Below are 26,915 nucleotides of genomic sequence, written 5' to 3'. Positions count from 1 at the left end.
ATACATCAGGAGCCTTCAACCCCTATTCTACTCCTGCTCTCCCCTCACATCATGTCACTGTGTGTTACCATCCCAGAGATCTGACCAGTCTCCTCCCCACACTCTCTGGTGTATCTCATACATCAGGAGCCTTCAACCCCTATTATACTCCTGTTCTCCCCTTCACATCATGTCACTGTGTTACCAGCCCAGAGATCTGACCAGTCTCCTCCCCACACTCTCTGGTGTATCTCATACATCAGGAGCCTTCAACCCCTATTATACTCCTGCTCTCCCCTTCACATCATGTCACTGTGTTACCAGCCCAGAGATCTGACCAGTCTCCTCCTCACACTCTCTGGTGTATCTCATACATCAGGAGCCTTCAACCCCTATTCTACTCCTGCTCTCCCCTCACATCATGTCACTGTGTGTTACCAGCCCAGAGATCTGACCAGTCTCTTCCCCACACTCTCTGGTGTATCTCATACATCAGGAGCCTTCAACCCCTATTATACTCCTGTTCTCCCCTTCACATCATGTCACTGTGTTACCAGCCCAGAGATCTGACCAGTCTCCTCCCCACACTCTCTGGTGTATCTCATACATCAGGAGCCTTCAACCCCTATTATACTCCTGCTCTCCCCTTCACATCATGTCACTGTGTTACCAGCCCAGAGATCTGACCAGTCTCCTCCCCACACTCTCTGGTGTATCTCATACATCAGGAGCCATCAGCCCTATTATACTCCTGCTCTCCCTCTCTCATCATGTCACTGTGTGTTACCAGCCCAGAGATCTGACCAGTCTCCTCCCCACACTCTCTGGTGTATCTCATACATCAGGAGCCATCAGCCCCTATTATACTCCTGCTCTCCCCCTTACATCATGTCACTGTGTGTTACCAGCCCAGAGATCTGACCAGTCTCCTCCCCACACTCTCTGGTGTATCTCATATATCAGGAGACATCAGCCCCTATTATACTCCTGCTCTCCCCCTCACATCATGTCACTGTGTGTCACCATCCCAGAGATCTGACCAGTCTCCTCCCCACACTCTCTGGTGTATCTCATACATCAGTAGCCATCAGCCCCTATTATACTCCTGCTCCCCCCTCACATCATGTCACTGTATGTCACCAGCCCAGAGATCTGACCAGTCTCCTCCCCACACTCTCTGGTGTATCTCATATATCAGGAGACATCAGCCCCTATTATACTCCTGCTCTCCCCCTCACATCATGTCACTGTATGTCACCAGCCCAGAGATCTGACCAGTCTTCTCCCCACACTCTCTGGCATATCTCATACATCAGGAGCCATCGGCACATATTAATCCCATAGTCTTCTTATCATGTCACTGAGGTCAGGTAGGATTTGTTTTCTGTAACTAACATGGTGTTGAGTCTCGGCAATAAGAAGGCAAGCTGAGAACTGAGCTCTCTGCCCTAGAACGCCAGTCTCCTTTTTCGAGTAGGCCGTGAAATTGTTCTTCAGCACATGGATGAGTAATGCATAATAGGAGGTCACTGGATTCAGTGGACCATGCTTTAATTAAGAATTGGAACCTCTTAATAGTTCTTATTTTCTAAAGCAGAGTAATGGGAAGTGTATGTGACAGGATGGTCTCATTCCTTAATATAGGTACTCCATTCCTAGTATGTCTGCAAGAAGAGACCTCATAGATAGAAAAGTTCATCCTTCATGAGCAAACAGATTGATTATGGGGAGTGATATTCTGTACAGATGTCCTGGAGAAGGTATCCAGACAATCCCTGTTATACAGAGTGGAGATCATGTAAAGAGGGATAGACACCTTGATAGAAGAATGGTCTGGTTATGCCCCTTGGCTAGAGGATCGGTCCGGTTTTGCCCCTGCGCTAGAGGATCGTTCCGGTATTGCCCCTGCGCTAGAGTATCGGTCCGGTTTTGCCCTTGGCTAGAGGAACAGTTCGGTTTTGCCCCTGGCTAGAAGAACGGTCCGGTCAGGCCCCTGGACAGCAGGTGATCACTAAAAAAGCCTAGTTATTCTCCCATTTATAGCGGATCTTTCTCCTGGAGAAAAATGAAATGATACTAAAATTCTCAGGTGAAAATGACTGTGTATTCTCATTATCTATAACGTCCGCAATTTAAAGACCTAAGAAACTGTAGGTTAGTAAGACAGTACAACAGGAGACTACGTAGAAAGCCCTTTCGAATGTGTTCTTCTAGCACCACACAACTGCACAGTACGCAGACATTTGGCCGCTTTATCAGAAATCAGTGAGAAATGGATAAAGTATTGAATTTCATCAGTATTCAAAGGGAAAAGTCTTTATACAGGACTCCATCAATCCTAGATTAGAGTTAAAGTCTATGCACGGTTGTCAACTGAATAAGTCTTCTCTACATCCTACAGATCAGAAAGGCTGAAAAATACTCTCTCTAATATCCATTAAGGGATATTGGGGAATTAGTACGATGGGGTATAGATGGGGTCCAAAGGAGCCAGTGCACTTTACATTTCTTCCACTGGGTGTGCTGGCTCCTCCCCTCTATGCCCCTCATACAGCCAGTTTATAACAATGTGCCCTCAGGAGAGGATGCCGCTCTGAGCTCCAGAGGATTTTCTTCCGTTTTATTTTGAACTTTGTTATTTTCGGGATGCTGTTTGGGCGTCAGTATACCTGCACCGTGTGAGTTGGGGGGGGTTTTCCAGTCTCTTCAGGCGTCAGAGCTGCCTCCCCGCTGCAGGACACTGTCCTGAGAGGTTGTTGGTACCGCAGGGCATTGCGCCTTGTTGGTCGCAATTGCAGAATGCCGCACACCCCTAACGTAGCCTGAAGGTCAGAAGAGTGGTGAGTACAAACTGGGGGCCCTGCTAGGGGGGGTCCCCTGGTTCTTGGTGCGGCGCTATGGCAGGGGCGGCATACGGGACCCTCCCTTAGGGGGACCCGCTATAGCCCCCCTGTGTACACTGGCAGGGGTGGTGAAAACTAGCATTCAATGTGATGTTTCACACTTATAAGGAGACTTTGCCAATATAAATATCTACACAGCTCCGGCGCCATTACACGGTTCGGAGCTACCCCAGAGCGGGACCAGCAGCATTTTGGCACCTTCCTCTGCTCACTGCTGCAGCAGCAAGGACACACAGCTCCTCCAGACACGGCAGGATATGCAGGAAACCTGTACAGGGGTGTAAATATGGGGGAGAGCCGCTATTATTACACAATTAGAGTCCTGAAAAGGACAAGAACTCCGGTGTTCACCGTGATATAAACACAGCCTGCAATCTTACTGAGACTGACAGGCTTGGGAGTGCTGTCCCTCTCACTCTCTGTCTCCTTCTCACATACAGTAAGGGCAGGCTTGCTATGTAATAACATGTGTGTGTGTGTGTGTGTGTGTGTGTGTGTGTGTGTGTGTGTGTGTGTGTGTGTGTGTGTGTGTTGTCTACTCTAAACATGGTAAAACACCAATTATATAGTGTATGTCACACCAGATTCTCTCCCTCTATAGATGGTTCCCTATCATGTGAACAATGCAGTCAGTCTTCCCAAGTTAGTGAGGAGACTGGGGGGGGGAAGGACAGGCGTCATCCTGGCTCGGTGCCATAAAGACTATGATGGCAGACATGTCATCTCAGCTTACTGCTAATACTCAGAAGACAACTGCAGCAGGCTGTAACAGACCTGATGCAAATACCCCCCCCCCCCCCCTCCCTAATTCTGGGCCACATAAACGTGGGCTGCCTGAGTTACTCAGAATCTGAGGAAGTGGTACAGGAGGAGGGGGAGGAATTAGATCCTACTACTGAGGATTCTACTTCTGCACATGGTATTGAACCCCTCATTGCTATCAGGAATGTATTAAAAATCCCTTTGGATGATGCTGCAGTACCGCAGTTGTTTTTCCTAGCACAGAAAAAGCTCAGTGTCACCTTCCCTGATTCTCCGGAACTAGATTACATATTTAAGAAAGCTTGGAAAAACCCTGATAAAAATAAAAAATATCAGGTTACAAAATGGTTTTTGCACACTTCCCCATTTACACCTGAAGGTAGGAAGAATTGGGAAGAACCCCCAGCTGTAGACATATCAGTCTCCCGTTTCTTAAAAAAGGTGGTACTACCAGCATCTGGCTCCTTAACATTATAGAATCCTGGGGATAGGAAAATAGAGACTACACTAAAGTCTACTTACACAGCGGCTGGTGTATCACAAAGACCCGTGCTTGTGGGTTCCTGGATGACACATGCCAGTCATACATGGGCGACTCAAATTCAAGAGGGCCTTGCGGGGGATATGTCCCTGGTCACTACGGTGACTCTCATAAAACACATTCAAGACACTGCAGGCATCCTGTGTGACTCTCTCAAGGAGATAGGCGCTATTAATACTAGGACTACTGCATGGCAGTGTCAGCGCGCAGAGCTTTGTGGCTGCGTCACTGGATAGTGGATGCAGATTCCAAGCACAGTGTGGAGTCTCTTCCTTAGGGGAGTTGGATACATGGATTTCTAAGGTTACTGCAGGAAAATCCGCATTTCTCTTTTCTGGGGACGTCTAACCAGTCCTTTTGGACAACAAGGTTTAGATCAAGAATCAGAGGTGCCTGCACTGCAGCGAGAAGCACCAGAAGTAAGGCAAGAAAACCAGCCGCTGCATGTTCTCAGGAATAAAGCACCAGTTCAGCTTCCACGAAGGCCTCAGCATGACCCCCCACCGCCCCCCCACACACACACATCGAGGGGATCTCGATGTGGGAGCTCGACTGCATCACTTCAGCCGCAACTGGGAAAGCTCCTACCAGGATACCTGGGTACAGGACCTCATTTCTCAGGGCTACAAGCTGGAGTTCAGCAGCGCTCCTCCCCAACAATTTTTCAAATCAAGCTTACCAGTTTTGGAGGAAACATGAGTTACGCTGCAACAGGCCATCCTAAAGTTGGTCCAGTCCCAAGTCATTGTTCCAGTGCCACTACAACAACAAGGAAAGGGTTACTACTCCATCCTGTTTGTGGTACCAAAACCGGACGGTTCGGTAAGGCCCATTCTGAATCTAAAATCCTTGAACTCTTACCTAAAGGTTTTCAAGTTCAGGATGGAATCCTTGCAAGCAGTGATTGCTGGTCTGGAAGAATGGGAGTTCATGGTCTTGCTGGATATAAAGGTCGATTTATCTCCATATCCTGATTTGGCCACCTCATCGGGCCTACCTGCGGTTTGCCCTGCTGAACGATCACTACCAGTTCCAGGCACTACCCTTCGGCCTGTCCACAGCTCCGAGGGTCTTCACGAAGGTGATGGTGGAGATGATGTTCCACTCCGAATCCAGGGTGTCAATATTGTCCCTTACCTGGATGATCTCTTGATAAAAGTGACATCCTGGGAACTTCTAGTACTCAATATAGACCGCACTATTCAGCTTCTGCTATAACATGTATGGATCCTCAATTTACAGATGTCCCACCTGGAGCTTACTCAGTGGCTTCTATTCCTGGGAATGTTTCTGGATACTGTGGCCATCCAGTACGGAAAGTTCCATGCCAGAACATTTCAATTGGATCTCCTGAGCAAGTGATCCGGATCACATCTTCAGATGCATTGGATAATACGTCTGTCACCTCAGGCCAGGATCTCCCTCTTGTGGTGGCTACAGTCCTCAAACCTGCTGGAAGGTTGAAGTTTTGGGACTCAGGATTGGATTCTCCTCATGACAGATGAGTCTGAGAGGATGGGGAGCTGTCACCCAAGGGGCTCAGTTCCAGGGCAAGTGATCAGCCCACGAAGCTTTACTTCTAATCAACATTATGGAACGTCAGGTGATCTACAATTCTCTACTTCTGGCCTCTCCTCTGCTTAGGAATCGAGCGATCCAGGTTCAGTCGGACAACGCCATGGCGGTGGCTTACATAAATCGCCAAGGAGGGACAAAAAGCAGAGCCTGCATGCGAGAAGTGTCAAAGATACTCCTCTGGGAAGAAAGAAATGCAATGTCCGTCATCTTCAATCTGGGGGTGGACTACAGGGAAGCGGACTTCATGAGTCGTCATGATCTCCACCCCTCCCAGGGTGGTTCCATCAACAGGTGTTTTAACAGATAATTTGTCAGCGTCCGGAATCTTACCGGTATGCTGGGGCCGCGGGGCTGGCTTCCTTGGCCTTGTGCGGGCAGCAGCGGAGGTGGGCTGCTGCGCCGGATCCGTGGGCAGTAGTAGCGGCGGTGAGGGGGTCCGCTCGTGGCGGCGGGATGCCCTTGCTGAGCCGTTGCTAGGAGACCAGGGGCAGTGAGCAATGTGGCTTTGCAAAAAGGTGTGCATTACTGGGGGCTGCCATGTTGGAGACCAAGTTTTAAGCATAGTTCCTGTTTCTTCCAGCCAATCCAGGGGAAGCTCTCCCTATAAAAGGGGGATGATTTAGGACAGGGACGCCAGTGCTTCAAGTTACAACCCTGTTGTAGGTGCTTTAGCCTGTGCTCCCAGGATTCCTGCTGTATTCTGGTTACTCCTGATCCTGCTTGGTCGGTTCTCTGTTGCTGCTGCAGCCCTGCCGTTTCTAGCCTGCTACTGCCTGTGGAAGCGCTCCTGGAAAACCCGGTCCAGTAAGACTCTTTGGGCACAGTCGGCCCGGATCTTCTGCCTCATCTTTCAAGCCACACTCCACAGATCTTTCACCAGCCACGCCTTTGTACCACCGACTATAGCCTGCAGATTACCTGTTAGGGTCTCCTGCCCTGTGCTGCCACGTCGTCATGGCAACCGGGAGACAAGTGCTAGCGGAGTAACCTGAGCGCAGCTGATACTCCGGTTCGGGTCTTTTGCTGTGCAGTGGTTATAGGCTCTGTGCACGGCAGGGGATCCGGTGCTGGTTTTTGTGCTCACAGTCTGTGAGGTCTCAGTGGGGCGTGGACAGCACCTGCTTTATAAGGCCTCTTCTCAGGGTAAGCAGATGCTGCTGAATCTTTGTTGGTTAGTCAATTCATGAAAGTTAGCCAGTACTGTGTAGCTTTGAATTTGTTTGTTGCTTACTGCAAATAGGCCTGGGGATTTGGTATTACACTCTGCCAATCCAGACCTAGCAGTAAGACTGGAGTCAGTCGTTTAGCTTGCTGGGGTTCTGTTACTACTCTGTGAACTTAGCAAGTTTGCGGCTGTATTCTAAGACTTGCCTGTCTAATCCTGTCTCACTGTGCTAGGTGTCAGGGGTCAGTTTAGTGGCAGTAAGCTGAACCTGTGCACTGCAAGTGAGAATTAGGATTGTGGAGACTCTCCTTGTGTCTATCATTCCATCTCTGACCAAGGAGTTTACTGCCACACCCGTTGGTAACCCTTTAGGGTTTTGCTGTTGCCCTTAGCAACAGCATTTCGGGTTCTCTACGTATTAAAACACAACATCTTGCTTTTCCCATCTGAGCAGTTCTAATACAAGGGAGATACCCAGTTCCTTAGCCTCTGGGCTTCTCTGTTCACTTTGTGTGTATTTTGTTACCCTATCACCTTCTGTGTACGTTATGTCATATTCCCCAGTCTGTCTGTGAGTCCATTTGTTTTGCATAACAGTTCAAACACCAGTACATTCCTGCAGGCACTGGAGTGCATAACAGTTCTGACACCAGTACTTTCCTGCAGGCACTGGTGTGCATAACATTACCTTCAGCCTCGTTTTCCAAACCAGAGTCCACAATCCTCGTCTCCAGCCACGGCTTCAACCACCATCCACAGTTCCACAGTTTATCATCTACAGTCTCGTCTTTCAAATCACAGTCCACAGTTCTTCGCCCCCAGCCATGTCTTTAACCATTGTGCACCAGCCGCTGTTCTTTACCTCAGCCCTGTACATAATAAATACTTTCCATTGACTCTCAAACCCCGCCTACGTTCTTCATTGCTCCGTGTCCCATGCGAAGAAACTATATCCAGCCCCCTCATCTGGTTCATTCACAGCCTGCTACCTTCTCGGGCAAATCTCAGCTGCCGGATCCTCAAACTTTGCTAGACGTGACATAATTGACCTGTGGGGCTGCCCACAGATAGACATAATGGCTTCTCGACTCAACAAGAAGCTTCGCTGGTATTGCTCAAGAACCAGGAACCCTCAGGCGAGGGCAATAGATTCGCCGACGTCCCCTTGGCCTTACTGGATGGTCTACCTGTTTCCTCGATTCCATTGCTCCCGAGGGTGCTAAAGCGATTCAGAAATCAAGGAGTCTAGGCAATTCTGATTGCCCTGGATTGGCCTCGGAGGACATGGTAAGCAGATCTTCTGAACATGTCCGTCGCAGACTCTTGGCCTCTGCCAATGAGAAGATATCTTCTGCAACAAGGACCGTTCATCTACCCGATCTTACGGCAACTTTGTTTGACGGCATGGAGGTTGAGTGGAACATCCTAGCTCACAAAGGCTTTTCCAAAAAGATTTTTGCAACCATGGTTCAGGCCAGAAAGCCTGTGACGTCAAAACACTATCATCATATCTGGAGGAGATATCTTTTGGTATGAGGAACGCACGTATCCACCTGCAGAATTCTTGTGTTTCCTGCAGACTGGAGTGAATAAGGGCTTATGTCTGGGTTCCATTAAGGTGCATATTTCAGCTCTCTCAATGTTCTTTCAGAAGAAGTTTACAGTGTTGCCAGAAGTTCAGACCTTAGGGGTAATTTTGAGTTGATCGCAGCTGGAATTTTGTTAGCAGTTGGGCAAAACCATGTGCACTGCAGGGGAGTCAGATATAACATGTGCAGAGAGAGAGAGATTTCTAAAAGTGTTGGTTTCTGAGTTAATTACCTTACACAGCTTTGTGTCGTCTGCAAAGATTGACACTGTGTTTTCCAGGCCTATTCCTAGATCATTGATAAATATAATGAACATCAGTGGGCCAAGAACAGACCCTTGTGGTATTCCACTGACTACTGATGCCCAGCTGGAGAACATCCCATTGACCACTACTTGTTGTTCCCTGTTGTCCAACCAATTACCTATTCAAGTACAAATAATATTTCCTAGGCCAAGTTCCCTTAATTTGTGGACCAGTCTCCTATGTGGCACTGTATCGAAGGCTTTTGCAAAATCTAAGTAAACCACGTCCACTGCTTTTCCAGGGTCCAGATTCTCGCTCACTTCCTCAATGAAGCTAATTAAGTTGGTTTGACATGACCTGTTCCTTACAAACCCATGTTGACTTTTAGTAATAAACTTAGTTGCATGTAGGTGCTCCTCTATGCTATCCCTCAAAATGCCTTCTAATATTTTACCCACTATAGAGGTTAAACTAACTGGTCTATAGTTTCCAGGATTATTTTTAGTTCCCTTTTTAAATAAAGGCACTACCTCAGCTATACGCCAATCCTTTGGTACCATGCCTGATCTAATCGAACTATTGAAAATCGGGTATAGGGGTTTAGCTAGCTGTGTCCTAAGCCTGGTGATTTATTAATCTTTATTTTGCTTATTCTCTCCAGGACTACTTCCTCACTTAAACAGGTATCTAGCCAAGAGTCATTACATTCACTGTCGTTAAGCAATACTGTCACCTGTGCATCCTCCATGGTGAATACTGACGAAAAAAAATTGTTCAATATTTCAGCTTTTAATTTGTCATCGTTTGTCAAGGATCCCAATTCATCCTCTAATGGGCCCACGTTCTCCTTCTTCAACCTTTTACTGTTTATATATTTATAAAACTTTTTAGGATTGATTTTACTCTATAGCGATTTGCTTTTCATTAGCAATTTTAGCTGCTCTTATTACTTTTTTGCTTATTTTATTGCATTCCTTGTAAAACTGGAATGACTCCTCCCCACCATTAGATTTAAATGTTTTAAAAGCACGCCTCTTATTAGCCATTGCTTCTTTGACCTCCTTATTAAGCCACATTTGTTTGTGCTTAATACTCCTGCGTTTACTGCTCATTGGAATGAATTTGTGACTATTGCTTTCAAGCAACCCTTTTAAAGTATCCCACATTTCCGAAGTGTCCTTGCCATGAAACAACTCATCCCAGTCAATGCTGTTTAGTGCCCGTCTCGGCATATTAAAGTTAGCTTTTCTGAAGTTTAATGTTTTGGTTGCTCCCTTATAGCTATTTTTCTTGAAACTGATGTCAAAAGTGATCATATAATGATCGCTGTTTCCCAAGGTCTCCACAACTTTAATGTTTGATATAATGTCCACGTTATTGGTAATAACTAGGTCCAGAATAGTTTTACCTCTAATTGATTCAGGAATTGATCCTTCAATGTATTTAAAAACCTGTTGCTCCTAGTTTTTAAACATGAATCGTTCCTCCAATTTATATCAGGATAGTTAAAGTCTCCTAACACTAGGATGTCCCCCATTCCTGCTGCTTTTTCTATTTGCTGTAGGAGTTGTTCCTCATCATGTATGCTGATATCCGGTTGCTTGCAACGTGTCAATGACTAGTTTCTTTGCCTCAGTGCCCTCACTTGTGATCTCAACCCATAGCGACTCCACATTATCTCCAATCCCCTTGCAGATAGTATCTATTACGCATGGTTTAAGAGATGGTTTAATGAAGAGACATATCCAACCTCCCCTTTTGGTAGCCCTATCCCTCCTAAAAAGCTAAAAACCCTCCAAAAACGCAACCAGGTCATTGTCACGGCCCCCCCGTCACAACAGGGAGAAGGCTTTTATTCGAGCCACTTCGTGGTCCCGAAGCCGGATGGCTCGGTCAGACCGATCCTAAACCTGCAGTCCCTCAATTTCTATCTAAAAAAGTTCAAATTCAAGATGGAGTCGCTCCGAGCAGTGAGTTCCAGTCTGGAGGAAGGGGATTTTATGGTGTTGGTGGACATAAAGGATGCCTACTTGCATGTTCCCATTTATCCTCCGCATCAGGCTTACCTGAGGTTTGCAATTCAGGATTGTCATTACCAATTTCAGATGTTGCCGTTTGGTCTGTCCACGGCTCCGAGTATTTTTACCAAGGTAATCGCGGAAATGATAGTTCTCCTTCGCAAGCAAAGAGTAACGATTATCCCGTACTTGGATGATCTTCTGATAAAGGCGAGATCCAGGGACCAGTTGGTGCAAAACATTGCACTCTCCCTGACAGTTCTTCAACAACATGGTTGGCTCCTAAAGTTGCCAAAATCACAGTTGATTCCGACGACCTGGCTGACGTTTTTGGGAATGATACTGGACACAGAACTACAGAGTTTTTCTTCCAGTGGAGAAGGCTCAGGAAATTCATGGTCTGGTCAAACAAATTCTGAAACCAGCCAGAGTGTCAATCCATCAATGCACTCGCTTGCTGGGGAAGATGGTTGCGGCTTACAAGGCCATTCAGTTTGGCAGATTCCATGCCAGAGTGTCCCAGTGGGACCTGTTGGACAAGTGGTTCGGATCCCACCTACACATGCACCGGAGGATAATCCTGTCTTCCAAGACCAGAATCTCTTTCCTGTGGTGGCTGCACAGCTCTCACCTCCTAGAGGGGCACAGGTTCGGGATCCAGGACTGGATCCTAGTAACCACAGATGCAAGCCTCCGAGGCTGGGGAGCAGTGACACAGGGGGAAAACTTCCAAGGAAGATGGTCAAGTCAGGAGACTTGTCTTCACATAAACGTTCTGGAGTTAAGGGCTATTTACAACGGCCTTCTACAAACGGAACGTCTTCGTCACAATCTGCCTGTACTGATCAAGTCGGACAATATAACAGCAGTAGCATACGTATACCGCCAGGGCGGAACAAAGAGCAGAGCGGCAATGGCAGAAGCTACAAAGATTCTCCGCTAGGCGGAAAAACATACAGTTGCTCTGTTGGCAGTCTTCATACCAGGAGTGGACAACTGGGAAACAGACTTCCTCAGCAGGCATGATCTCCATCCAGGAGAGTGGAGCCTCCATCAGGAGGTCTTCACAGAAGTGACAAGTCTTTGGGGAGTTCCTCAAATAGACATGATGGCGTCTCGTCGCAACAAGAAGCTACAGAGATATTGTTTCAGGTCGAGGGACCCTCAAGCAATGGCAGTGGATGCACTGGTGACACCGTGGGTGTTTCAGTTGGAATATGTATTCCCTCAACTTCCTCTCATTCCAAAAGTTCTAAAGATCATAAGAAGTACAAAGATTCAAGCGATCCTCATTGTCCCAGGCTGGCCAAGGAGGGCTTGGTATCCAGATCTTCAGGAATTACTCGTAGAAGATCCCTGGCCTCTTCCTCTCCGCGAGGACCTGTTACGGCAAGGGCCATGCGTGTATCAAGACTTACTGCGGCTACGTTTGACGGCATGGTGGTTGAACGCAAAATCCTAGCCCGAAAGGGTATTCCCAGTGAAGTCATTCCCACACTTATTCAGGCCAGAAAAGGAGTAACGTCTAAACATTACCACCGTATTTGGAGAAAATATGTTTCTTGGTGTGAATCCAAGAAAGCTCCGACAGAGGGATTTCAGCTAGTATGTTTTCTCCATTTTCTACACGCAGGTGTGGATGCGGGCCTAAAATTGGGCTCAGTAAAGGTACCGATTTCAGCCTTATCGGTTTTCTCTCAGAAACAATTGGCCTCCCTTCCAGAAGTTCAGACCTTCGTGAAGGGTGTGTTGCACATCCAACCTCCATTTGTGCCCCCAGTGGCACCGTGGGATCTTAATGTGGTGTTGCAGTTCCTTCAATAACATTGCTTTGAACCTTTACGTAAGGTGGAATTGAAATTCCTCACTTGGAAAGTGGTCATCCTGTTGGCCTTGGCATCCGCGAGGCGGGTGTCTGAGCGGCCTTGTCTCACAAGAGCCCTTATTTGATCTTTCATGAAGATAGAGCAGAGTTGAGAACTCGTCAATAATTTCTGCCGAAAGTGGTTTCATCTTTCCACATGAACCAAGCTATTGTGGTGCCAGTGGCTACTGACGCCTTATGAGTCAAAGTATCTGGATGTGGTCAGAGCTTTGAAAATTTATGTCGCCAGAACGGCTCAAATCAGGAAAACGGAGGCTCTGTTTGTCCTGTATTCTCCCAACAAGATTGGGTGTCCTACTTCCAGGCAGACTATTGCAGGCTGGATCTGTAATACGATTCAGCAGGCTCATTCTACGGCGGGATTGCCGTTACCAAAATCGGTAAAAGCCCATTTGACTAGGAAGGTGGGCTCATCCTGGGCGGCTGCCCGGGGAGTCTTGGCATTACAACTTTGCCGAGCAGCTACTTGGTCAGGGTCAAACACTTTTGCTAAGTTTTACAAGTTTGATACCTTGGCCGATGATGACCTCCAGTTTGGTCAATCAGTGCTGCAGAGTCATCCGCACTCTCCCGCCGGTACTAGAGCTTTGGTATAACCCCATGGTTCTAATGGTGACCCCAGCATCCTCTAGGACAGGGGTGGGGAACCTTTGGCCCTCCAGCTGTTGTTGAACTACACATAAAAGCATGCCTTGCTACAATTTTGCTATTTGGCCATGCTAAAATTGTTGCAGGGCATGCTGGGATGTGTATTTCAACAACAGCTGGAGGGCCACAGGTTCCCCACCCCTGCTCTAGGACGTATGAGAAAATAGGATTTAAATACCTACCGGTAAATCCTTTTCTCTTAGTCTGTAGAGGATGCTGGGCGCCCATCCCAGTGCGTACTGTATCTGCAGTTATTCATTGTGGTTACACACATGTTGTGTTACAGTTATAGTCGGCATGTTGCTGACGTTGTTCATGCCGTTGGCTTGTGTTCTATGGAATGCCATGTTGTGCGGCTTGTTTGAGGTGAAAGCTGGTATGTATCTCACCTTAGTTTAACAATAAATCCTTTCCTCGAAATGTCCATCTCCCTGGGCACAGTTCCTATAACTGGAGTCTGGAGGAGGGGCATAGAGGGAGGAGCCAGTTCACATCCTTTGAAAGTCTTAAAGTGCCCATGTCTCCTGCGGATCCGGTCTATACCCCATGGTTCTAATGGTGACCCCAGCATCCTCTACGGACTAAGAGAAATTATTTCTTGTAGCGTTTGAAAAAACGATTTAAGAAATCGGGGCTGTCTGGCATGAGGGGCATAGAGAGAAGTATGGGGGACATATTTATAATGAATTTTCACAACTAGAATCCAATATCTACCATTGCAATCCACCCACTTGCTTTCCAGGTGAAAGGGGCAGGATCTATTAGAAAGGATGGATACACCACAGGAGATATAGCATGCTGGGTAGTTATTGGTAAACTGAGGGGGAGAGTGCAATGGAACATGTGATTCCTGAATGGCTACCACCGCCGCCTTCTCGTCAGCGAAATATGTTATTGGAAGATGTCTCTTATGAGGAGAATTAAGAGACTTACAAACTATGAGGAGAATTAAGAGACTTAAAAACGTCACCGTGATAGAGAGAGATCAGATCATGGTATGAAACATCTAGGATCATCTGTGTAAATTCCAGTAGAGTCTGTAGGGCGTGTGCATACTTCAATCTATCCAATAACAGATAGAAAAGGAAAGAAAAAATGGGAGCCAGAAATAGCGTCCATAAAGGAGCTAGAGATTCCATCACTAGGGTACTGGGACAGAAAGGTAGAAAAAGGTGGCGGTCGGGCCTAAAAGGGGGACCTGCGAACTACCCCAAATAGCCATACGAGAGTGCAAAATCTAGTCATCATAGTAACAATTGTACAAAGAAATACCAAATCTCAATGTAACCAAAGGAGGTAAAGGCCAAGAACATGGCCTGATATCCAATGTAGGTTCTACCAACACCGTTATAAGGGCAACAGGATGTTAGAGGAATCAGCCATGCTTTGCCTGAACACCCAAACATTCTAGAAAGGTATAACAAAACGTAACAGTGGAAAGAATATCAGATCATATAGCAATTATATAGCACAGGAAATAAAGATAAAAATACACGTTTTATACCCAAGAGCAAATAAATATGGGCCAAAAATAGATCCATGCCCAGAGTAACCGAGAGTAACCTCACCGCTGACCACAAAGTTCCCACCATTGGTTACAATGGAGCGCATAGGCGCTACATTGTAACACTGCCGGGTGCTGCCTGTCATACAGTACAGGAGCACACAGCCAATCAGGAGGGTGCCAAACGTGGCGCTCCCTGATTGGCTGATGGAACCTTCTTGGACTTAAGTCAGAGTTGGTTCCAGGCATTCGGGGAAAGGGGTCCCATGTGAAAACATGGGGCCCCTTTCAGTTCGTGGTCGGGTATCCGTTTTTTTATTTTTACAAGTACGTGGATTACAAAAGGATTACAAGCCGAGGAGCCTTCTACACTGGATTTGGTGAGTATAATTTTATCAACAGGTACACCATGGATTCTACTGGAGAAGAGGACCGACCCTCGTGTGAACATAAGGTAAGTATGTGTATATGGTGGTATGCATGTATGTATTAAAGTTATACTTTCAAGGTGTGTGTGTGATGTCTTTATTGGGGTATTTTTTTAGTACTAGTACTACAGGTACCAGTGGGCCCGTTTTTCCGCCGCATGCTGGTACTTGTGGTTCTCCAAGTACCAGCTTGCGGGGGAGGCTTGCTGGGCCTTGTAGTACTGCTACTAAAAACAATATCAAACACTTTTAACAAAGGCTATCAGCCCCCCATCCGCAGCCCTTGGATGGGGGGGACAGCCTCAGGCTTCACCCCTGGCCCTTGGGTGGCCGGGGGGGGGGACCCCTTTATTGAAGGGGTCCCCACTCCCCCAGGGTAACCCGGCCAGGGGTGACTAGTTGGATATTTAATGCCACGGCCGCAGGGCACTGTATAAAAGTGACCCCCGGCTGTGGCATTATCTGTCCAGCTAGTGGAGCCCGGTGCTGGTTGCAAAAATACGGGGGACCCCTACTCCTTTTTGTCATCCATATTTTTGGAACCAGGACCAGGCGCAGAGCCCGATGCTGGTTGTTTAAATATGGGGGAACCCCTGTCCATTTTTTCCCCATATTTCTGCAACCAGGATCGGCTCAAAGAGCCCGAGGCTGGTTTGGCTTAGGAGGGGGACCCCACGCAATTTTTTTTCACATTTTAAACTACTTTATAAAATATAAAAAGGTGCACAATGAACCCCAGCACGGATCTCACAGATTCGTCCGTGATTCATTGTGTTAAAGTCGGCAGTGTTTTGCTAATCACTCCCGTAATACACTGTAAAAAATTACGAATGACATCGACATCGGAAAACACGAAAATGCAGAATACGACAGCTTAGTAAATTAGTCGTAATCAATTAAAAAAGTTGCAGTTTTACACTTTCGATGTCATTCGTAATTAATCTCCAACCAAATCGGGAGAATTACGAATGTTAGTAAATATACCCCCATGTCTTCCTGAAGGGTGTCATGTGCTGAAATCAGATCTTTGTGAGACACAACAATCTCTTTCATCTCAGTCTGTACGAGTGCCAATCTCACTGATATCAGACCTCAAAGCTTGAATATTAGAGTTAAGTTCTGAAGTTAGTTCAGTCCTTAAATGTAAATAACATAGAATGTATAGAGCGTAGAGTAACAGGATCCTCTAGAGCAGGGCTGGCCAAACCGGTCCTCGAGATCTACCAACAGTTCATGTTTTCCAGGCCTCCTGGAGATCTGTAGAATTGTCAGTTAGGAATGAATGCAGCACATCTTAATTAGTAATGACTACACCTGTGCACCAGCTAGGTGGTCTGGAAAATGTGTACTGTTGGTAGATCTCGAGGACTGGTTTGGCCAGCCCTGCTCTAGAGTGTCTTAAGGCGTCTTCAGCCATTACAGCTGGGCTGTGCATCTGACAAGAAGAAGCAGATGATGTTGTAGCGGTCTCAGAAGGACCACCTGAATTCGAGGTACCAAAGAGATGGACAGGCCGGGCCGATTTGGTACCTTTTTAACCTTTTTTGGAGACATGGTAAGCCGGCTACAAAGAGACTGACCTCTCAGAGATAGGAAAATACAAACGGTCTATAAATAAAAGGAGCAGTAGTACGTTGTCAGGAGGTTACATCAAGATGAATCCGTTCAAAATGACATTCTTAGTCGGGGTGACGGGGGTATCCGAGCCAAAATTTCAAGTAAACATGATGTAATGCAACTCAAATAACACAGTAATGACCGAGAAATTCCACTAGAGGTCAGTGTGATCACAGACGTGAAGTACTCAGCACAGAGAGACACAAATGGCAAAATATATTCAGTGGATAAATCCACAAAATAATATACTGTGAGGTTGTAATCAGAGTGTAATGAGCTGTACTCAGACGATACTTGATACTGGGCTCTGCTTGTAGACTGAGAGGAAGTAGATGATAGTGGTACCATATAAATAGAAGGTAGTTTCACCTTCAGGCAAATGCTTCAATCCAAAATGGCAGCCACCTCACTTCCCAATATCACCGCCGGGCTCCGGTGACTGTGGGCAGCCCGTTCTGTCCCCAGCAGTAGCGGATTGGTCCACCAGGACGCTGGGCCAGAGCCCCTTAGGCTGGTCCAGTTGTCCCCTTGATGTCCAGTCTCCTTCACACAGTGGGCCATCTGCAGTGATTGGAGCTCAGATCAGTCAGCGCTAGGTGACAGCTTCTGCGCATGTGCAGAGGCTCAATGAAAAGCTGATGTGCAGCGCGGCGCACCAATGCACCACCCCCTCCCTCTCTGCTCACAGGCCGGATATCCCCAGTCCCACCGCTTCTATTGTGTCCTGGTCCGGGCTGCAGCGTCCGCCCCGCAGCTTACCAGCCAGCAGGGGCTCAGTGTCTGGCCATGCTGGCTGTAGGAAAGGAGGGGTGGGCCACAGGGAATGAAGTGCGGCCGGTGTCTGCCTCAGACCGCCCACTGTTATCATCTGTGCACTGACAGAGAAGCAGGAGCTCAGCCTCAGCTCCGTGATGGCTGCCTGGTGGGGTGACTTATGTGGGTGAGCTGGATGTTATTAATAAGGTAGTGTGTGTGTCTTATGTAACGCTGCATCTCTTCATGTATCCAGTCATAGTGATGGTTGCTGCAATTTCTAGAACTTTGTTGTTCCTGCCTCTGGTCCTTTCATTTGTGCTGCTAACGCTATGGTGAAAACAGAATACATATGATATCCCAAAGCCCGGGCTACCCGCTGTCATTATGCCGACGGCATCATTCCAGAGGTGAAAATCCAGACAGTCCCCCTAAAATCTAATCTAACCCTGATTCCCCCCTCACACTAACCCACCTTTCCCACAGCCTGTCCCTAACCCTCCCCAGTGGTGCTAATTTCCCCGGGAGATGCCTAACCACCCCTACACACAGCCTAACCCTCCCCCACAGCCTAACCCCCCCTACACACAGCCTAACCCCCCCTCCCCCACAACCTAACACTCCACGTGGGATGCCTTAGCCCCCCCCTACCCACAGCCTAACCCTCCTACCCTAGTGGTGTTAACCCCCTCGGGGGATGCATAACCCCCCTACCGACAACCTAACCCTCCCAGGAGGATGCCTAACCCCCCCCCCCCCTACATGCAGCCTAATCCTCCCACCCTAACAGCCTAACCTTTCCTCCCCCACAGCCTAACCCTTCCTGGGGGATGCCTAAACCTCCCTACCTGCAGCCTAACCCTCCTCGGGGGATGCCTTAGGCCCCACTACCTGCAGCCTAACCCTCCCTCCCCCACAGCTTAACCCTCCCTCTTCCACAGCTTAATCCTCCCTCACCCATAGCCTAATCCTTCCCAGTGGATGACTAACCCTCCCACCCTAGCAGCCTAACCCTCCATCCCCCACAGCGTAACCTTTCCCGGGGGATGCCTAACCCTCTATCCCACACAACCTAACCCTCCCCATGGGATTCCTAACCCCCCTACGCACAGCCTAACCCCCCCTACCCACAGCCTAACCATCCCTCCCCCACAGTCTTTCCCTAAACCTCCCCAGTGGTGCTAAGCCTAACCCTTCTCCCTGCAGCCTAACCCTCTGTCCCTCACAGCCTAGCCCCCCCACCCTAGCAGCCTAACCCTATCCCTCTCTGGGGATGCCTAACTCTAACCCCCCCACCTACCCACAGCCTAACCCTAACCATCCCACCCCTGCAGCCAAAAGCACCTCCAAGTCAGGTGTCTAGAATACAGCCCATGGCTTCAGCGGCGTCACTAGGCTGCGGCAGTGAACAGTGCCCGGAGTGAGTAGAGCAAGCGGCTTTAGGGTAGTGGGGGACAAAATAGATTGGGTCTTGGTCCCAGCGGGGGCCGAGAGCTATCAGGTAGGGTAAATAAGAAGCCACTTACTGAGGAGAGCTCCAGAAAGCAGGTCTGCATGGACCACACTCCTCTTATTTATTATTTTATATACTAACAGGGGTGACAGGTGTGGTACATCCCTGCAAAGGCAGATCCAGTCTCTTTCTCATCAGACTCTGCTGTCTTCCCTGCACTCTTAGATGTTCACTGCTGCCAGTAGCACACGTATGAGAAGCAGAAGTATGGCGGCAGCTGTATAGATTCTGATATGTCATTCTCTATATCATACTTACTGTGCACACCATCATCCTTATTACTATTGTGAATATAGAGGTAAGACACTGATGATGGGGGTGTAAGAGTGGATTATAACCCAGCAGATGATGATGATGATGATTGCAGTGTATAATATGGTGTATTGCATGTAAAATACATTGTTCCACACCTACTCTACTGTAGCAATATACCTTATATGAGGGGGAGTAACACATGTACAGGCTTACCAGCGTATGAGCACACACATAAAGGAATGCTACCTTACCAATGCTTCCAGGAGTAACGTTAGGAGACATTTCTCTGATCCATCAGCTCATATGACTGATGTTATTGTTCATCTAGAATCTCCAATTCATACGATATGTTCCCCATCCATTGTTTTACATTGGTGCTGACATAGGACTTGGCGAGTGACTACATCTCCATTTATACTTCATGGTTAGTTACCAGTACAAGAGAGAGATATATCTAAGTCTTATTATAATATTACATTTGTTATTGTGAGTGTTCTCAGGAGGGTGGACACAATGATAGTCTGAGACACAATATTATAAAGCCTTCATTAAAAATTATGTTTTATTATACACACACATTTACAATTAAGTGTCCCAGAGAGTCGTCTTCTATTGTTTACAAGATTAATATTGTTACAGAAAATGTCACATTTCCATAATGTATTTTATTTCCAGCAGATGGACACACAAGCAGGAATATCTCAGAAGGACATCTAATGTTATCCCTGGATTGTGACATAAAAGATAATGACAGTAGACAGGATTCTCCAGGAGCTAATCCCATTACCCCAATTATACATCCAGCTCTATCAGCTGGTCCCTCTGATCCTGGGAAATGTTCTGCTGATAACTCTGATATTGGTGCATCTGTTACAGCTCTGAGAGTAGATACAGTGTTTCCCTGTTCTATAGATGCCAAATGTTTTACACAGAACACAAAACGTATTACCCATCAGCCAGCTAAGGAAGGTGAGAGGCCATTTCCATGTTCTGAGTGTGGGAAATGTTTTGCACGGAAATCAAATCTTGTTATACATCAGAGAAGTCACACAGGTGAGAAGCCATTTTCTTGCTCTGAGTGTGGGAAATGTTTTATATGGAAATCACAACTTGTTACACATCAGCGAAGTCACACAGGTGAGAAGCCGTTTTCTTGTTCTGAGTGTGGGAAATGTTTTTTCCCAGAAATCACAACTTGTTACACATCAGAGAAGTCACACAGGTGAGAAGCCATTTTCTTGCTCTGAGTGTGGGAAATGTTTTAGATGGAAAACACAACTTGTTACACATCACAGAAGTCACACAGGTGAGAAGCCATTTTCTTGCTCTGAGTGTGGAAAACATTGTTTAAATAAATCACATCTTGTTATACATCAGAGAAGTCACACAGGTGAGAAGCCATTTTCTTGCTCTGAGTGCGGTAAATGTTTTTCCCAGAAATCACCACTTGTTACACATCAGCGAAGTCACACAGGTGAGAAGCCATTTTCTTGCTCTGAGTGTGGGAAATGTTTTACACGGAAATCACAACTTGTTAGACATCGGAGAACTCGCACAGGTGAGAATACATTTCCATGTTCTGAGTGTGGGAAATGTTCTGCACACAAATCAGATCTTAGAAACCATGAGAGAAGTCACACAGGTGAGAAGCCATTTTCTTGCTCTGAATGTGGGAAATGTTTTACACAGAAATCACAACTTGTTACATATCAGAGAAGTCACACAGATGAGAGGCCATTTCCATGCTCTGAGAAATAAATCATCTCTTGTTGTACATATTAGACTTCATCAGGTGAGGAACCATTTCATTTTCTGGAGTATACTTATTATTGCCATACGTTGTTCTTCAAGGTTCTTATCCTATCTCCTATGCTATTTGCAATATACATGTTACCACTGGGTGAAATAATCATATGTCATGCCCTCATCTACCACTGCTATGCAGATGACCTGTCTCTTGCTCCGGGTACTGAGAACCCAGTACCAAACCTAAATGGTTGTGTAGCTGAGCTCCAGGTGTGGGTGATGCCAGTTGGCTGTGACTCAGTCCTGGTGAAACAGGTCCTTATGATAGAAGCTCACCAATAAATGGCAGGGCTACAGCTCAGCTTTACTACCAATCAGACGCCACATAACACCCATTCTCTGTTCCCTTCACCGGCTGCCTGTAAGATGGTAACTATTACATAATCTTACTGACTCTCCCAGCCCTACATGACCACGGACCATGGTACCAGAAGCAGCTTCTAACTCCTTACTGCCCTGCTTTCTTACTTCCATCTGCAGATGAAGGTCTGTTACCAGCAGTACCAAGAATCCCCAAGCAGTGCTGAGATGTCAGAGGGGAGACAGGGTGGGTGGCACTATTGCTGTATCAGTGGCACTGTCTGGGTAATATCCCCAAGCAGAGCTGAGGGGGTACTCAGGGTGGCTGGCAGTAGTGGGGACTGCAGGAGGCAGTGTCTGTGAGACTCTTGTCCTCAAGCAGAGTTAAGGTGTCAGAGGAGGAGACAAGGTGGTGGCAGAAGCGGAAGAAGACAGGGCAGTGGCAGTAGTGGGCTGAGACAGGGAGGGTTGCAGTAGTGGGGAGAGACGGTGGTGGCAGTAGTGGGGGCAGACAGGGTGAGTGGCAGTAGTGGAAGGAGACAGGGCAGGTAGCAATAGTGGGGGAAGACGGTGGTGGCAGTACTGGGGGGAGGGTGGGTAGTAGTAGTGTGGGGGAGGCAGGGCAAATGGCATTAGTGGGGGGAGACAGGGCGGTGGCAGTAGTGGAGGGATGCAGGGCAGTTGGCAGTAGTGTGGGGGAGATGGTGGGTAGCAGTAGTGTGTCAGGTCCGGGTGTTTTGTGAATCCGTTAACCCGGGACCAACCACAGGTGTAGGTGCTGGGCTATGAAGAAAGCAGGGAGGACGAAGAAAGTTCCGCTTCATATATTTATTCAAAATAACAATTCAGTAAAGAGTTAACTGACAAGTTGTTAATCATCATATTATACTGAAGTATTGCAGGAATAATATGCAAGAGAAAACTCAAAAATAAATAAAATAAATGTTCATGGAAACATATGCAAAACAAGCTGATGAATAAATGTTGGATTGTCCAAATATAAACAGGCTTTGATGCTGAACTGCAGAATGTGATTAACTGGATAATGCAGACATGAAGAGATAACTGTAAGGATTTGCAATGGAGTTTTGAGAATTAACTGAGAGACTGTGAAGAATTATCCTTGTTATGACAACATAGCAAATATAAACAGGCTTTGATGCTGAACTGCAGAATGTGATTAACTGGATAATGCAGACATGAAGAGATAACTGTAAGGATTTGCAATGGAGTTTTGAGAGTTAACTGAGAGACTGTGAAGAATTATCCTTGTTATGACAACATAGCAAATATAAACAGGCTTTGATGCTGAACTGCAGAATGTGATTAACTGGATAATGCAGACATGAAGAGATACCTGTAAGGATTTGCAATGGAGTTTTGAGAGTTAACTGAGAAGAATTATCCTTGTTATGACAACATAGCAAATATAAACAAGCTTTGATGCTGAACTGCAGAATGTGATTAACTGGATAATGCAGACATGAAGAGATAACTGTAAGGATTTGCAATGGAGTTTTGAGAGTTAACTGAGAGACTGAGAAGAATTATCCTTGTTATGACAACATAGCAAATAAAAGTACTGAATTGGGTTACTTGCGGGTTCCGGAGATCACTGTGAAACTGTAGTAGATGACAAGGTGATGAATGGGTTAAATGCAGAGTTGAACAAACGAACAGCTGAGGGAAATGAGATCCTCCAGACTTTGTAGGATAGGCAGACAGACTAGGTAACCTCATGCAAGACTCTGGGAATTCAACTGTTTCCAGTAGGTGAGCAATTAACTGACAGCACAGCGGAGAGCCGGTGGATCTTTCAGCAGTGAAGGCTGCAGACGGACCTCTGGGAACGGAGGCGATATCTGGACCACGGGAATCACACAGGAATGCACGGAGAGAGCTCAGAGCTAGAGCACAGCGTTGATACAACAAAGCACTGGCCCAGAGTAACATAATCCCAGCCTACTTAAAGGCAGCACAAGCACGGGATTGGCTTACACCTGCCCACAGGTGTTTTCACAAGTGCTCTGTATTAGCTATTTGGTCTCCAACATGGCCACCTCCTATACAGCAGACACACCGCAGTGCCTTAGGCCATTTGGTCCCCGCACTCACAGTTCCCAGACTCTGCATTACCTGTGCCATTGATCACGCCGTGTCCCCACACGGGCGCACAGCACCGCGAGCAACCGCACTGGCAACGGATGAACCCCAGAACCCGCAAAGGTGAGAGACCGGTTCGTGACATAGTGGAGGAGACAGAGCGATGGCAGTAGTGGGAGACAGGGCGGAGGCAGTAGTGGGGAAAGACAGGGTGGGTAGCAGTAGGGGGGAGACAGGGCAGGTGGCAGTAGTGGGCAGAGACAGAGTGGGAGGCAGGGTGGTGGTAGTAGTGGGGGGAGACTGGGTGGGGGGAGACAGGGCAGGTGGCAGTAGTGGGGAAGACAGGGTGGGTGGCAGTGGGGGGGAGACAGTAGTAGAGGGAGACAGGGCGGGTGGCAGTAGTGGGGAGAGACCGGGTGGGTGGCAGTAGTGGGTGGGGGGGTCAGGGCGGATGGTCAAAGTGCAGTACCAGGGGCTGCCGGAGGCAGTAAAGAGGTGTATGGGTTCCGCACAGAATCAGTTGATAATCAGACTTAATGATGATTATGCTTCCTTATTTCTAATTAATCACTTGTATGTGTTACTGTTGTTTGCTGTGTCAGCCTTTATGTGTGTTCTGTGTAATAATCCTGAAAGTAGTGCTGCTACCGATCTCATATCATTTGTAGTAACTTGGAAAAGATGAGATAGGAGGTGCACTCTGGAAGCTTATAGGGGGTTAATCAGAGATGAACGCAGATGTGACATCACGCAGCCCCCCAGAAAATTGTACCGGCCCACCCGCGTTCGCCCCTCAGAGATGCGGCCACAATGTGTGTGTCTGTGCGGCCGATGTGCATGTGTATTTTTCCAACACCAGCAAACTGCTGCGTGCCGCTATTGCGGCTGGGTCTGAATGACCCCCATAGGCTGTTGTGCAGACTACTAAAGTATTTTTGAAGTTTAAACTATAGACAAAAATCTGTGTATTAAAGATATGTAATAAAGTTGTTTAAAAACAAAAGATTTCCGTTGAGTCTTTTTATGTGTCTGTGTATTATCTAATTTCAGGATAATTGTCGCTATGGTGACAGAAACAATTTCCTGTTAATGTGTCATTTGTGTTGTTACTTTTGTGTCCACATAATATCAGTGTTGCTGTGTATAAATATCCTGTCTGGTGTGTAAAGGTGGGTACACACGCTGCCATTGTGACTATGCGATTTCCCTTGAACTGTCCGGAGCCCAGAACCACCAATAGTGACTGTATGTACTTGTGATTGTGGCTATGTGTGATTGTGACAGCTCATGTGAATAGTGGGTGACATTACAGGGGGGGGTCTCTCTGTGTAACTAATAGTGGCAGACATTTTATATCAGTGCATTAATGTGGAGTGGGGGCAGTGGCCTGGCAGGAAGCTGAAATTACATCATGTGACTTCCTCTGGTTTCCAAATTCCCTTCTGCTGTGTGTGTATATGTATGTATGTATTGTCAAAGTCGAAAAATATTGTAATAAATATGCCTTGTACTAACCCCATGCACATGCCCGCTGCTTGTGCACTCAGTCCTCCGTTCGTGCACATATCCGCAATTTGCGTAGGATCGCTCCGGCGATCATGCGCGTGATATGGGTATTTACGGCGGAGTTTGTGAGCGAGTAGAGGGTTATTAGTACATTACATATTTAACCCAAATAGTGCACATTGTACACATAGCCCCCTGCACCACATCAGAAAGAAATAGCTGTTTAAAATGATAACAGAACAAAGGGATTCACCTTTACAGGGTAGGAGGGGACAGAACACGGTTACAAGGTGGTGTTTGGTATCCAGCTGTAGGGTATTTTAAGGGAAACATTCTGGTGTTGGTTTGAGGAAAATCGCATGTTCCTGAGGATAGTTAGATGCAGAAGCAGAATATAGGTTTAAACTGTATTTACTGTATATTATGTATGCGGGGGGAATCCAGAGGAGGCCACCCACAAGAGCAGTTGAGAAAGACATAGCCCACCTTTTCAAATCAACCTATGACCTCTCCCGTAATGAAAAGGTACATCTCTGTGTCCAATAGACAAAGGGATTACAGTGACTATTGTATTGTTTTGGATGAAGTGAATAAAGAGAGCTTGCAGCAGGCTTGGACACACAAGACTCTGAACGATATCTGTATGACCAGCGGAGGACCGGCTCGGGTTGCGCTTGCGAACATTCTCACGTATGTACATTCTCTGTAGCCATTATTCTGTTTAGATTTACTTGTTAGCCTGTAGTGTATGATTTGTATTGTTTTAATCCACTGAGGCCTTAGAACCCTGTGGTTGCAACTACAAATCAGTGTGGTGTCTTCAATTTCCTGCAAGGAGTTTAAAGTGTATTTATCTGTATAAGGTGTATAGGCATTGATAAGGTGTACGCACTGCGGGTACATTGTATCGCCAGCGCTACTTAAGGTTTAAAGGTGTAACATCATTGCAGTGCTTTGCTGCATAAGGTTTAAGGTGTAACATAATTGCAGTGCTTTGCTGCATAAGGTTTGAGGTGTAACATCATTGCAGTGCTTTGCTGCATAAGGTTTAAGGTGTAACATCATTGCAGTGCTTTGCTGCATAAGGTTTAAGGTTGTAACATCATTGCAGTGCTTTGCTGCATAAGGTTTAACTCATAGTTGTCTACCCTCCCTCATTCTGCAGGAGACTCCCTGAAATAGCAGCAATCTCCCTCACTCCCTGAAAAGTCCATCAATCTCCCTCATTCTTGGGAGAAAAATAAATCAGAGATACATACATTCAAATAGGATCCTTAGTGCCATTTCCCTGCATTGGTTATAAGGCACAATGGATCCCTATGGCCACTTACAGTATATTGAACCTCTTGTAAGACACAATACATAAACAAATCCTGCAAAATATCCGTGTCTTTTCTTCAACAAATAGATCTTTGTAACTTTGGGGCTCATTTACATTTGGATGTAAGTCATTTTCATGACACGCCTCCCCGATGTAGTAGTACTCGCCTGCACTGATAGGTGTTACTTTCACAATCTCCCTGAAATGCTTTTCCAAAAGTAGGCAAGTATGGGTTTAAGGTGTAACATCATTGCAGAGCTTTGCTGCACAAGGTTTAAGGTGTAACATCATTGTAGAGCTTTGCTGCACAAGGTTTAAGGTGTAACATCATTGCAGAGCTTTGCTGCACAAGGTTTAAGGTGTAACATCATTGCAGAGCTTTGCTGCACAAGGTTTAAGGTGTAACATCATTGCAGTGCTTTGCTGCATAAGGTTTAAGGTGTAACATCATTGCAGTGCTTTGCTGCATAAGGTTTAAGGTGTAACATCATTGCAG

At 46.7% G+C, this 26,915-nt stretch overlaps 1 protein-coding gene across 1 annotated transcript in view; it reads left to right on the top strand.

The window, feature by feature from the left end:
• The window catches only part of LOC134983915 (gastrula zinc finger protein XlCGF26.1-like), a 145,250-nt gene extending 123,204 nt beyond the window's left edge, over positions 1-22,046 (top strand). The window contains exon 2 of the mRNA XM_063949525.1: positions 20,588-22,046. Coding sequence (XP_063805595.1) covers positions 20,588-21,141 — 554 coding nt within the window. The 3' untranslated portion in view covers positions 21,142-22,046. The remainder of the gene's footprint in view (positions 1-20,587) is intronic.
• The last annotated feature ends 4,869 nt before the right edge of the window (positions 22,047-26,915 follow it).

Source organism: Pseudophryne corroboree, assembly GCF_028390025.1.
Source record: "Pseudophryne corroboree isolate aPseCor3 chromosome 3 unlocalized genomic scaffold, aPseCor3.hap2 SUPER_3_unloc_29, whole genome shotgun sequence".
NCBI classification, from domain to species: Eukaryota; Metazoa; Chordata; class Amphibia; order Anura; family Myobatrachidae; genus Pseudophryne; species Pseudophryne corroboree.
Note: the sequence above shows the minus strand (reverse complement) of the source record. Positions and strands in the feature narration are given on the sequence as shown.